This window comes from Berghia stephanieae, chromosome 3, assembly GCF_034508935.2.
Source record: "Berghia stephanieae isolate SIO BIC M18660-M18661 chromosome 3, UCSD_Bste_1.3, whole genome shotgun sequence".
In the NCBI taxonomy this organism is placed as follows: Eukaryota; Metazoa; Mollusca; class Gastropoda; order Nudibranchia; family Aeolidiidae; genus Berghia; species Berghia stephanieae.
The window spans coordinates 8,052,768-8,067,425 of record NC_088362.1 but is presented as its reverse complement, the minus strand read 5'-3'; the positions used below and the strand labels follow the sequence as shown (position 1 = coordinate 8,067,425).

General features: G+C 36.0%; 1 protein-coding gene across 3 annotated transcripts in view; it reads right to left on the bottom strand.

Annotated features, from left to right (window-relative positions):
* The window catches only part of LOC144967094 (clustered mitochondria protein homolog), a 43,814-nt gene extending 32,347 nt beyond the window's left edge, over positions 1 to 11,467 (bottom strand). Inside the window, exons 1-4 of one of the 3 annotated variants that reach the window (XM_078903924.1) lie at positions 11,373 to 11,467; positions 2,884 to 3,059; positions 2,500 to 2,671; positions 549 to 692 (exon numbers count right to left, since the gene is read on the bottom strand). In XM_078903924.1, coding sequence (XP_078760050.1) covers positions 549 to 692; positions 2,500 to 2,671; positions 2,884 to 3,059; positions 11,373 to 11,409 — 529 coding nt within the window. In that variant the 5' untranslated portion in view covers positions 11,410 to 11,467. Of the gene's footprint in view, positions 1 to 548; positions 693 to 2,499; positions 2,672 to 2,883; positions 3,060 to 10,023; positions 10,418 to 11,372 lie in introns of those variants that run through there. The other 2 variants (XM_078903922.1, XM_078903923.1) reach the window with 2 other exon arrangements.
* Between the last annotated feature and the right edge of the window lie 3,191 nt (positions 11,468 to 14,658).

The following is a 14,658-nucleotide window of genomic DNA, read 5'->3' as shown; positions in this document are numbered from 1 at the left end:
AGGAAAAACCAGTAAAATACACGGGTAATACTATATAATGCATCTGTACACGAGATTGTTTTGCTAAATGATGTTGTCAATCCTGACAAATGATTATCTTAAATAAAATGAAAAACATTTATATAGATTCTTGCACAATGCGCTGGGTGACAGACTATATATAATAAGTACATAATTACTCCTAATAAATATCTTACAAGTATAAGGCAACAACTTTTGTCAGGTCCTAACGAATGACTGCTTTATACTAATTCAACTGTAATCAAAGACATTCAACCAGAGGACAAGGAAAGCAACTCTTATCTTCAGGCAGCGCATATGGACAAGCATGCCCTTGACAATATCAGGGATCATTTTAATCAGTAGTGTGTAGGATACCAAAAAAAAAAAAATATATTATACTGCCATCTCATCTATCTTACTTACTTAACCGAACCAGCGACCACCTGGGCTCTAGCCCTTCGGTCTTGTGCCATGACGTAGAAGTTAACGTCTAAAATCTATCAGATTAATCATATTTTCAACAATAATAAATGACATCATCTTACCAAGAATGTCTCCAAGCGTTATGGTATTCAAAAAGGACAATGAAGAGCAGTCTACACCATTATATGCATCAGCATGATCCACAGAATTCATGAGGTCTCTTACATGGCGAACATGAATGCGTGATTCACGAACTGTGTATGGTTCTGAAAATAAATTTTAAAAAGAAACACTGCATTAAATTTGATGGGTTAACTAAAGACCCAACTACTGAATCGTAGCATTAGCATTTTCAAAATAAATTGTATTAATTTTAAAACATATGATTAAATACGAAAAATGCGACAATAGATCTTGAAATTAAAATTCCCATTGAAACAATGCATTTTCAAATGTTTTTGTTATCTATGTGTCATTGTTTTCAATGCATTATTAATTTTTTTTATTATCTTAAGTGTCATTATATCAAACTCGAAGTACACCTGAATCTTTACAAAAATGTTCTATAAAAATCAGTGCTGATGGTGACAAAAAGGGAAAAAGGAGGAAAATTATGAATGGTTTTCTTTAAGCCACATGTTTACTTCACTAACCCCCACTTTAAGAGTCATTGAGATGATAAACTACTCTAGCTATCTTCTGGATAAGGGGGGGGGGGGGGGGAGGGGGGGGGGGAGAGAGAGAGAAACTGCACCAGTTTGTTCCACCACATATCAAATCTCTCAAAAAATTTGATTGAGGAAAATGAGTTTTTTAAGGGAGGAAATTCCTCATCTGAAACAAAAATCGCGGATTTCCGCGGATCCGAGGAAAACCATCAGCACTGAAAAATATCTAAAGAAACAACACAAAATAATTCTGGAAACTTATCTTAAAAAGTTGCTTCAACAATAAGCACAGTAAAATCCAGTTACGTGTGTAATTGATGATCTTATTTGAAATGCTAAGTCTATTTCCAATAAAAAATTATTTTTTTTAAAGTAGTCCTTCAGAGCCATTGGACCCATGGAGACGGAGTCTATCCCGGTTTCTATAGGCATATAGACTCGCTACCCTTTGGATAGGATCCTACTCTATTGCAAAGTATTGTCTGGGGATCTAACAGACCCAGCTACCCAATCACTGCTGGATGGACAGGGGGTGTCAGAAAAAAAAATTTTGACTGCACCCAGGATCGACCTTGACTTGGTCCCTTTGATGTGAAGTGAATGCTCTACCAACTGATCTATCGGAACCACCCCTATTTCCACTATATATCACTAAATACAGATTTTTAACAATTTAACAGGCAGGCAGAATAAAACCTACATTGACTGTCTGCTAGATGACACAGGAATGGACAACACCCGGGAGCCGCGTACGCTTATGGAGGACAGGACAGAATGGCGAAGACTTGTGGCTCATGTTGGGCGCCCCAAGGGGCGGCCTAAGTAAGTAAGTAAGTAACATTGAATAACGAAAAATTTAAAAAAAGATTATATATATATATATATATATAATATATATAAGAGGAGAGAGAGAGAGAGAGAGAGAGAGAGAGAGAGAAGAGAGAGAGAGAAGAGAGAGAGAGAGAGAGAGAGAGAGAGAGAGAGAAGAGAGAGAGAGAGAGAAGAGAAGAGAGAGAGAAAGAGAGAAAGAGAGAGAGAGAAAGAGAGAGAGAGAGAGAGAGAGAGAGAGAGAGAGAGAGAGAGAGAGAGAGAGAGAGAGAGAGAAAGAGAGTAAATTTTCATTTTTTAAATTTAAATTCACCTATTTCATACAATTTCAAAGAATTAGAGTGGACATATCTCATGAAGGTCTTATAATATCATATCGGGGAGGGGGAGTATTGCAGATTGTGCCACAATTTTCCATCACACGCGAGCAACAACAAGAGTAAGAACATGGTTGCAATAGCATTTATTAACAAAAGTGAAAAATGTTTTCCATTCTAAGCATACTTAAAGCTAGAACTTCCTCATGGAAGGTGTGCTTATGATAAAATGTTGAAATTAATTATATTTTATTACATACCTTCAACTACTTTGATGACTGAACCCTCTTTGAGTCCGTCTATCGACTTCAACTCTGAAAAATTATCCATGATGGTGCCTCCAAGTTGGAGGGAAAAACAAGTACGATGACACGTATCCTCTCTGTCCATCAAAACTTGGTGAATTTCTTGCACCAGCTCCATCGAACTTACCTGAAATTTTTTAGCAATCAAAAAAAAAAATTAACCTCTTTCTAAAATAAAACATATTAATTATCAAATCTTTTACAAATGATTATATTTTATATGTAATTTACTTTATTTTCATTCTGATTAAACCTAGAATCTTTGTTTGAATTCAATAGGGAAAAAATAAATTTGTTGTAAAATGCATCAACATAATAGTAGTAAATAAATCCACATACCGGCAGTTCAAATTTCTCAAGTCCTGGTGCAGAGATAACAATGTTGAATCCTGTATCTTGAATCAAAAGAATTTCTTTGTCCTTGTCCTCCATTTCTTCAGTTTTCTTGTTTTCATTGTCTATCTTCTTATCCTCTGCAACCTCTCCATTAAGGACTAATACTTTCTTGTCATCACCTAAAAAAAAAAAACAAACAACATTTTCATCGCACCTTAATTTAATTCAAATTCAGAGAGCAAAGAAAATTTTTAAAATATATGCTCCAACTCCAAGCAAATGTCAACATTATTCAATTTTGTAAGTGTTATTATCATTGTTAATCAAATCATTTTTGAAATGGAAAACAAGAAGAAAAAAATGGGAAAAGTAAAACATCCCTGTGTCACCAAAGAAAAAAAAAAAAAAATATATATATATATATGATAAAGAAAAGAAAAACATCTTAACTTTCCATTGCTTTACTAAACCGTTAAATCCTGCAAACTTTATCTTGGATTGCAAATTGAGTTAATCAAAAATTCAACACACAGTTGTATTCCAACTTCAGAATTGAGTTTAAAAAATAGAAAATAAAAATTCCTTTTGCGACCAGCTGTTAAACAATAAGCAGTAAAATATACCAATCACGGCATTGATAATTTTCTGAAGGTGCCGCTTTTATGCACCTAGCTCTATACAAAAACGCACCATTTCTATGCACCTCCATTGGCGATGCAACACACTGTTTTTATGCACTTCCGTTTGCGGTGCTGGTTAATTAATGAAAATGTTGCTGCTTGAAACTCGAAGTAAAAAATAATGGTAAGTTTCAAATTGTTAGCTTCAATTTATTAGACAAACACAGATACTGTGGATGTTTCGGGTTTCCATTTATCAACAAAACACGAATAAAACACTAAGGACGATTGAGATATGTGTGAATAGAGTAGTTAAGGTGAATAAACAAAAACAATTATGGGACAGGAAATTTAATACGCCTTTGTAAAATGTGACAATAAATATCAATAAAATAAATTAACACACCGTTTTTATGTACCACCATTGGGCGTGTAAACGCACGTCGTAGAACTAGATCCACAGAAAAAAGGTGGTTTTTCATCTTATTTTCTAGGAATAGACCCATCTACATCCATGAGTTTAGATAGTTTTAGATTGTACTCTAGCACTCTGTTAAGGGATTACTGATGTACCTTTATACTATGATAATAATTAAATAATAATAATAATTAAAAAATCAAAGGTAAAAAGAAACATGGCACACATACTGATGACCAAAATATACATCAATAAATAATTTTAGAAAATTAAAATCGAAGTTTTTAAAAACATGATAAAAAAGTTTTTGAAAAGCAACAACAATAAAAAAATAAATAAATAAACAAAACAAAACAAAAAAAGACAAATATGCAGTAAACGAATACATTGATGATAATGATAACAATCAGGGTGGGGTGTACATATAATCATATAAGTACACGTCGATAACACACTGATTGGTACCGATGTTGTTTTTAAAAATATAAGTAATAATAATAATAATCATCATCATAACAATAATAATAATTTAAAAATAATAAATAATAATAATAATAATAATAATAATAATAATAATAATAATAATAATAATAATAAAAAATAAAAAAACAAGCACCAAACTTCTACTCCTAAAAGAACAAAATTAAACTGATCGAGGACCCATGTGTTTCATCAAATAAAACTCCATAATAACTCCACAGGAGGCTGTCAAGTCAAGATGTCACAGAACAAAACTAATCCCCTAAATCCTCTTTCAGTACAATAATGTCATAAATGGCTAACAGTGAGCAAATATCGGCACATAGTAATATAAGGTTGGAGCAACCTGCTTTAAAAAATATATTTTTCAGAACATTTTAATATGCTCCTGAATTATTTTATTTTAAGCTGGCTATATATTAAAAAGGTCATAAAAATTGATAAATTCATGTCATGAACCATTTCAAATTAAATGCACTTTTGATAATTCATATGAAGGTTCAAAATACAAACAAAATGACAGCCATCTCACCAGAACAAGTAGACATACTACGAAATTCACGCATTCAAAGAAAAACCCACTCAAAACACTAAAACACCAATCTACAAATATTCCGCACTATCAAAGAGTGGAACGGTCTTCCTGATTCATTTGTGAACACAACAGATTTAGACACCTTCAAGCGAAGATTATCAAAATTCTTCAGCCTAAACACCAACTATGGCCATTACATTCAACAACTCTCTCCGCCCTCGAATACAAATACTCAGAATTGAGTCAACTTTGAGTAACATTCAGATTCAGAGAAGGTCTAACAGTTTGAGATTATCTGCATTGATAATGATAAGTCTGCATCAACAGATTCAATGCATATATATTCTAAAATTAATTTGCAAATTTAAAATGAGCGAGTAATATGCTGAGAGTGGACAGAGAGTCAGAGCAAGGATTATGATATGTATATGAAGTGACATAACTTGTATTTACAGACACAGGTACAGAAGTGCAAGTCAGTTAAAGCAATTGCCCTAAAAGTTGACTTTTTTGTCTATTGAGCGAACATTTATGTATTAATTTAAAAGAATGTGAAAACTGTATTAAATTCAAGACGTACGTACAGCAAACTCAACCAGGGCCTACATATGTGAGAAATAAATTCAATATATAAAATATAAAAGGGAAAAGTTTCACCCATGAAAATACTAAAAACTCATTTCTACCTGGTATTTCAGGCCCAAGTAATGAACTTTTAATATTGAAGGCTGAGATGTATGATTTGAAACAGTTTGAATTACCATTTAGTACTATTAGCCTGGGTATGTGTTTGTTTCTTCATATGTATTCTCAAAATTGTCAAAGAATGAATGTTTGAATGACAATTAATATTGTAAAGCGCCACTGAGCACTTATGTGGAAGTTGAGCACTATAAAAATAACTACTTATTATTATTAGTAGTAGTAGTGGTAGTAGTAATAGTAGCTAGTAGATGAAAAATAGCAGACCCTTTTAGTTGAAGATAAAGATTTGAATATTACGATGTGTGTCAATTATCACTTAGTCAACACAGTGAAAATAGAGTACATGTAGCCTATGTTTTTACAAGGCCCTGAAATTAAGTCAGTCCTTCAACATAACTACATACCATAAGTGCCATAAGGCTAACCAGCCACTAATTGAAAAAAAAAAAAAATGCAACTGCAATATTTAACTGATTCCATAAAACTGAAACCAACACTTAACACCATAGCTTGAACCTGAAGAATTCTACAAGCATCAATCGAAACTGAAGTTATTGTGTAGTATGAGCCAGTCTTGAATCAGTGAACACCCTTATGGATACACTTTGAAGGAGAGGGCTAGTTGGCCAATATACAAATATAGAATTAGAGAATAAAGGGCCACGGTGAATTAAAACCTTAATCTGTGCATTCAAGCATGACAAATCATGAAGACCACCATGTGCTTTGCTGGTCAAATAGTAAAGCTCTGCTATAACTTAGTAATTGATAATGCAATGGCTGAATCCAATAACTTCAATTTTATCCGTTCCTCTTCTCCATTGCATTAAATTACAATTTGAAATTATGCTTAACCCCAAACTAAATTATTTTTTTAAATACCTCATTCATTGATGGCATAGGGATAATAGGTGTGATCAAACCAGTAAAATTTTAATTGAAGTGAAAATGAATTAAAAATGAAACAATTGTATAGAAATTTGTGTCGTGAACGGATTTCTCCATCTAGTTCACGATAGGGAAATTATAGGAAATAATAAAGAAAAAGTCTCCACCGAAATGGGCGTTCTCCATATATGTAAAGGACATATATGGGTGGTTAAAAAATGCCATGAATCAAGGCGTCACGAGAATAGTCCGGGTATGTTCGTTCCGTAATAAAAACATAATAAATACAGAGTCAACACTTGACTATTTTCAATCAACAATCCATTATCAATATCGGAGTAAGAAGAGCTTTCAAAAAGGAAGGAAGATCGTTTTTATACCCATAGTGACGTCACAAACTCACAGGAAGAAATAACACACAACAGTGAATAGAATTCACAGTGGCACCCAACAGGTTACCCAACATGAAAACAATTCACAACAACTCAATAATAGCCAAACAACAACTAACATTGAAATACAACAATAAATATGTTCCCACATTTGAAATAAATCATCTTAGATTGCTGGAACAGAACATATTTGTATCACTTCTCCCCCCCCCCTTTTTTTTTTAATGGTCAGACACTTTTAACCCAAACTAATATAAGACTTTTTTTATAGTATAGGCATATCTGTTTCATAATTAAAATATCACAATCGAGATTGTGAAATATATGAATGTATTTATTATCTGAAATGTCATGTTCATTTATTTGTCAACTTTATAATTATAACTTTGATCTTTAAATTTGTTCACTTCATTCCAATCTAATAATAGTCATGTTAATTTAAGACCAAACTTTTAAGGAATATAAACTGGAGCATAAATGTTAAAGGTGTAGTTTCTATAGATTTCAAATTATTCAAAATTAAGAAAAAGTCTTCGCTTGAAAATGAGCATATTTCTTACGACACAATTTAAGTTGTCAAATAATGTGTCCGTTGTCAAAAGGGGGCAAACAGCAGGCAGATACCAAATAGAAATTTATCCGGTAAAAATCTTAATTCGTTATTTACCATCCACAGTCAGTGTCGTTTGATCTACATGACAAATAGCATATATGCACTTCTTGAATAATCATAATAAATATATACATCCATAAACTAGAGTCTAGCTAGACGTCTAATCCATCTATACAGCCTACGGACATTCCCCATGTAAATGTGGAAGTATACTGTATGGTGGCGTTTTTACACACCTCCGTTGGCGGTGATGGTAAATTAATGAAAATGTTGCTGCATACGTCCATGAGGATAGTTTTAGATTGTAGTTTAGCACGCTGCTTAGTAATTACCCATGTACGTTTATACAATGATAATAAATTAAAGAATAATAACAATAAAAAATCTAAAGTAAAAAGAAACATGGCACACAAATACTGATCTCAAATAAATAACGAAGTGGCAATTCGGACCCGAGTCTGAATTGCTTCCCGTGGCAATTCGGACTCCTGCCATAATGCACCTGCGCAATCACAGGAAGTGTCGGGGGAAGCTGCTCGTTCTCAGTTGTCAGTCGGTAGGAGGGCGAGTGAGCGAGCAAGTCACGTTTTAGAACTCCCGAAGATGACTACCTTCAAAAGCGGTAAAAGCGGTGATCTATTATTCCCCTTTGTCTTACTTTCTCTTGAGTACTTTAAAAAGTACTCTAAAAGTACTTTAAAAAGTAATTCTAGAACTTTTTGCTATCCAATTTCTCCATTTTTACTGGCGCTGATATGACCTAAATGTGTTGCAAGCTCCTTAAAAAACAAAACATACCTCTAGATCTAAATATTCGTGGTCTTTGGGAGATTACAATTGTAGTCGCAATTGTAAATGTTAACAATCAATTTGCCCTCGCATAGAAAAAAGAGTGTCTTTGTGTAATGATTGGAAGATTTATTTGATTTGCCATGAGCGTGTTGCAAAAGATACATGAATGACATATCTCTACATTATATATTTTGCCATTTGCGGCCGCGAAAAAGTGCAGAGAAAGGAGAATAATATGACTTTGGGCATTGAGCGTTTTATTTAAAAGGCAGGATAGGTCGGGCTTTGACAAAAGGCAGTATCTTAATTCTTTTTTTAATTAAAAAAATATGCTGTTTTATTTCTAAATATAAAAATAGAGGCGACTCTTGGCAGCAAGACAAGCAATAGAGCCCCGCCACTGGGTAGGGGCAGAGTACTGTCTAATACTAATATTATTAGATAATACTGGACTAGGTGCCTATTAATAAAATAAGCACTGGTTGAATACGGAGAGAAAATGATCAACTGGTAATGGGATTAGTGTGGGGGGGGTAACCCACAAACGACCGAGGCGCTGGACGCAGGCAGGGGAGAACATGGTAATACGAGATCAAAGAGAAAAAGCCGCCGGCTCTTGGGTTGTGGAAATGATTGTTGGGGGGGGGGGGGGGGGTGTGATTATTCTGTTTTTATTGAATTTGAGATACTCATGAGTGTGTGTGTGTGTGTTTAGGAAGGCCAATACGGTTTCTATAGCTGCAAACGGAATAGTGACTGAGAGTTTCACTTATGATACTAATGATAAGTTCGTCATTCGGGCGCATTGCATTGCAGTATTCCGAATCGAAGAGCCATGGAGTTATTCAGACTCAACCCTGGTTAGCCACGGAGTTCTATTCAGTTTAGACTCGGGTCCAAATTGCCATGGGAAGCAATTCAGACTCGGGTCCGAATAGCCTTTTCCAATAAATAAATAATTTTAGAAAATTAAAATCGAAGTTTTTTAAAAACATGATAAAAAGTTTTTGAAAAAAACAAAAAACAAACAACAACAAAAAAAAAAGAAAAAAAAAAAATTATGTCTTTCTCAATAAAGTTTTTTTTAAAAATGTCTACAATAGGAATCGAACCCAGTACTTTCAGGGTTAGAGTCTGACAGTTTGTCCACTAGGCTACGGAGCCACCTGACTGTTCATCAGATTTAATAAGGCCTTTCTAAAACATTATTTTTCCTTCAATGCAACTTCTATTTTCTGGTTTTATATTTCGATTTTTTAAATTATTATTATTTTAACAATTAACAAAAACATCCTACAGATGTCTCAATATAACTTTCGCTGTGTCCAAATACAGAAACACAATATCGCTGATGAAATTGAGTGGGATGCACATGCGTGACGGAGGTGTATAAAAACGGTCCGTTAAGATACACCGTCAACGGAGGTGCATGAAAAACACTACGATGATAATGATACTGTATACAAATCAGCAGAGTGGAACTAAACTGTGATTTAGGTTGACGGGTGTAGGTCGTGAGCCCTAGTCATAATCCTCCAACTCCTAATCTTGCCTTGAGCTAAAGCAAAAGCTAACAAAACAAAACCTAAGAGATGTTTCTGAATTCTGAATGACAATGATTCGTCTAGTCTCAGTTACGTCACCGCCTGAAAATGAAAAACTGTCTTAGTCTTACTTCTAGTCATGCACTTGTAACGTACCGTTGCTGTAAGCATCACTGCCGTTACTTTTATGGGTATTACAGTCAGTAGCACCGTTCACTTTATGCTCATTTTCTTGTTTTTCTTTTGGCTCACTTAGTCCAGCCATTATGAAAACAGTTGTAGGTCAACACGTGTGAAGTCACAGTCGAAGACTTTGGCTTTGACTTTGGGATGGAGTGAAAACGGGCGTTAAGTCACAGGCGCTTCGGTACGGAGGCCAAAAAGCATGCACTTTAGAACTAAATAAGCATTATAAACTTATACGATTAAAATGCACTCTTTTTCCTCATCAGAAAGATTTTTAAAAACCAAGTCAAAAAGATCTAAATTCTAAGTGACAAGGTTCGTCCGTCTCATGAGAAAGGTCATTCACAACACAAACAGTCTGCCAGGGTTGCCAGATTATTTTTCAACAAAATGCCAGGGGAAGACTCAAAAAATGCCAAAACACTCAAAAAAATGCCAAAGTCTGTTGACTCCCACCCCCACTAAGAAAACTACTCACTTTTGATAGACAATTTACTATCCTATCCTGGTGGCTTGCGTGTTTTCTTTTTTTTTTTTTTTGAATTATACTAAATTTCCTGTTGGGGTAATTTTTTTACCTACTGACTACTAAGTGGAGTGCTAAACCACTACACCACGGTTGGATTTTAAGAATGAAAAAGAAATACATTAACATGACGCGTTTAGAAATAATTAAGGAAAGGTGTCATTTGAAGTATAATATACAAGAAAAGAAAATGCCAAATGAAAATGCCAAATGCCAAATGATTTTTCTAATGCCAAACGGTTTTTAAAAATGCCAGATTTTTGGAATCTGGCATTTAAAATGCCAAACTGGCAACCCTGCAGTCTGCTGCAATTGAAAATTGACAATGAGCTATGTTCTAGTTCTTAGTGGTACTTTTTTTCATTGGAAATTGGATAATCGATAATTGATGTTCAATCAATCTATCAAGTGTAGCAAAATATCAGATGTTAACTTACAACTATGAATCATATTTCGTTTAATTCAAAATTTTACTACATCATAACATCATAAAGATTGAAAATATATAAAATTGATGTTGGCTGCAATTAAAGCGTAATAGTGTTGTTCCGATACCCAATTCAACAAGAGTACGATTTTGACCTCAAAACCTTCAACAGTTTTACGGGATTCCTTCCGATTATATTTAGAAACTATTCTGGCTACCTGGCTACACATATTCATAACTATTTCATTGGTCGCTATAAAAAGAGCAAATAATTGGGTTGTTGGGTTTCCGCACGCCGCAAAGTGATCAGCTGACGGTTGGCGGTGGAGGAGAAGGAGAGGGGGCGAGATTTGTCAAAAGTCAAACCTGAGAGGTTATAGAAGTCTGGGTTCAGTTGGCTCATCCACAATTCAAATCCTACATATCTCCTTCAACACGAAACATTAAAGTCAGTCCTCAATTTGAGAGACAGCTGTGAGCACGTCGTGGCATGTGCTGTATGAATAAGGATTATGAATAATTACATAACCTTATAACATAGCAGTTTGGTCAAGCGATCTTTGTGACACTTATTAGACAGTTGTTCTTTGTGGGGTTTTTTTCTTTGTTCTGTTTTTTGTTGTTTGTTTGTTTGTTTTTTGTTTTTTTGGTTTGTTTGTTTTTTTTTTGGGGGGGGTTGTTTTTTTGGATTGTTTTGGGGTTTTTTTGGTGGGGCTGGGGGGGGGGGGGGGGGAAGAAGAATTTCGTCTAATATATAAATCAAATTCATAAATATCGTCCCGGAAAACGCATTCAGTTCCATTTTTTAAACAAAATGCAAATGCTGACCCCAGCAAACCCATCTTTCTCATTTATGACCCCGTTCACATCATAAAGAACATTCGGAATAACTTCATTCAGGAGAAGATCAAGACGCTCGTATTCCTGGATCCAGATTCAAATGAGGAAGTCGTTGCAAAATGGTCGGATGTGGAAGAGTTGCATAGACACGAAGAAGGACACATGACTCTTCTCTGTCTCTCGAAATTGACAAGGGCATCTGTATCAATGACACATCTAGAGAAACAGAAAGTGCATCTTGAGCTGAATGGGTTTTTTTTTTTTTTTTTTTTGTGAACAGACAGTATCTGCATTGATGAGTTCGTCAATCTCTACAGATTCAATGAAATCGACAGCAAAAGCCATTCGTCTTTTCGTTCGTCTTTGTAAGGTGCTGAATGTCAAGTCCGCATTCACGACAAAACGGCTGAATGACCCTGACAGAGTTGCCCTCGATAACACGGAATCAGGTCAAAGAGGCTCAAAATTCTTAGCGATTGGATACAAATTGCTAATTTTATGTGTCCAAAATCTGCAATGAGATGTTAACAGTTAACAAAAGACACATCAGGTGTAATCAAAATGACACGTGAAAGTCTTCTTTGCCTTACACATTCCCTTCTCCATACAAGTGAAGCTTTCAGATTCGAAAAAGTATGCCTTGAAGTATTCACTCAAGATGACATTGAAAGGCATTTTGGATATTTCAGACTGGCCACTGGAAGCACCTACCACATTTCTGTGCAAGATATTTTTGCAACACACAACATTGACCGTGTTAGATCAATGCTAAAGAACACAGAGTCAGATTGTTTAGATAAACAACTGTCTGCTCATTCGTGTCATGAACGCAAGAAATCAATTACTCCAGCAGAGCAAAATGTTATAGGTGATATGGTTATTTCTGGTGTGGAGGGCAGATTAAGCAGTGATGAGGAAATTGCAGTGTATATGCTGGATATATTGCTTTTAAGCATCCAGAGCTTCGCGGAACCTCGTCCTTACCTAGTGATATGACAGATTTTTTCGGGGTCATAAATCGGGGGAAATTATCACCTTCTTTAAATTAACCTTCTTCACCTTGTTCTGCTAGCCATTAACTTGTTCAAAGACTCAAATTCTGGACAATGCCGGACCATTTTGCCACTTTTCCTGGATTATTTTCTATTGATATTTCAGTCACGAAAAAATCATTACATAGACTTTGCAATTGTATTTTCAAGAGATACGCCATCAGAAGTGGAAGAGACTTCAATCCATAACCAGCCAGAAAGGTTGCAAAACTTGCAAGCATAACAACAACAGTTGTGCCACGACATTGAGGAATTTGAGTGAGTATCAGAAAGATAACTAAGAATAAATACAGAATAATAAGTCTCAAGAAACGTTGGCTGCTCGAGTCAGGAATTGAACCATATTATATTTTTTGTTAGTCTGTAAAGCATGGTAACTGTTTTACAAACAAGGATCACTCATTAAATGATACTTTATATATAGTTTGATTCCCGCCTCAGTCAATCAACCTTCTGTAGAAACAAAGCTAAAATACAATTACCTATAACCATGGCCGACTAGAGTACTATAGTTACGTCATGCCTATAAGCCGCCTCTCTGCCCACCCCTGCCCCCACTATTTCCTGTTTCTATTTATCTCTACGTCTTCTATACCCCCCCCCCTCCCCCCCCCCCCCCCCCCCTTCCTTCATCTTTCACTCTCAATCTCGCATAACACATACCCACAAATAGGTGGACACTGGTGGGGAGCGAAACCGGGACTATAAAAGATGGACACCAATAGTGTATAAACCCCGAGACAGATGAGATAAGGACACCAGTGAACAGTAATCCCTAGACTACGTGGAAGAGACACCAGTGGGGAAGGACCCCGGGACAATGGAAGTTGGATTGGCAAGATTACAGAATATATACATATTGTTCCAGGTTCACTCCTCATTGGTGTCCGGTCCCAGGTTTACTATCCAGTTGTGTCCACCTCCCCTAGTCCCAGGTTCAATCACCTCTGATGTCGACCTCCCACAGTCCCAGTTTCAGTCCCCATTTTTGTCCACCCGAGGAATTACGGAGTAACTCTCCACAGTGTGTCTTCTTCCCCAGCCTTCGGTACACTTCCCAGTATTGTCCACATCTCACAGTCCCTGGTTCATCGCCACTTGTATCTCTTCCTATAGTCTTGTGTTCATTACAGATTGTTGTCCACCTTCCACAATCCCATGTTCATTACCCACTCATGGTATCCACATCTTGGTGTCATGGGTTCGTTCCCTACTGGTGTTAACTTCCAATAGTACCAGGTTCACTCCCCACTGGTGTCAACCTCAGATAGTCTCATGTTCACTCTCCACTAGGTGTCTTTTTCTTTAACCTTAGGTTCACTCTCCATTCATTGGTTTCCACCTTCCATAGTCCCGAATTCAACGCCCCCCCCCCTCCCCCATCCTAATTGTGTCACCCTCTCAAAGCCCCTGGTTAATTCCCCACTGACATCAACCTCGACTGGGGTTGACTGGTTTTTCTTTCTTACTTTGCCTGGCACCTTTCATACACACCTTTTCAGCAGATCTTTACTATCCAGTTGTGTCCACCTCCCCTAGTCCCAGGTTCAATCACCTCTAGTGTCGGCCTCCCATAGTCACAGATTCGATCGCCACTTTTGTCTACCCAAGGTATTACAGAGTAATTCTCCACTGGGTGTCATCTTCCTTAGCCTTCGGTTCACTTCCCATTGTCCACATCTCACCGTCCCTTGTTCATGTGCCACTGGTGTCCACCCCAGACAGTTCTGGGCTATCTCCCACCTCCCATGTTATCTGGT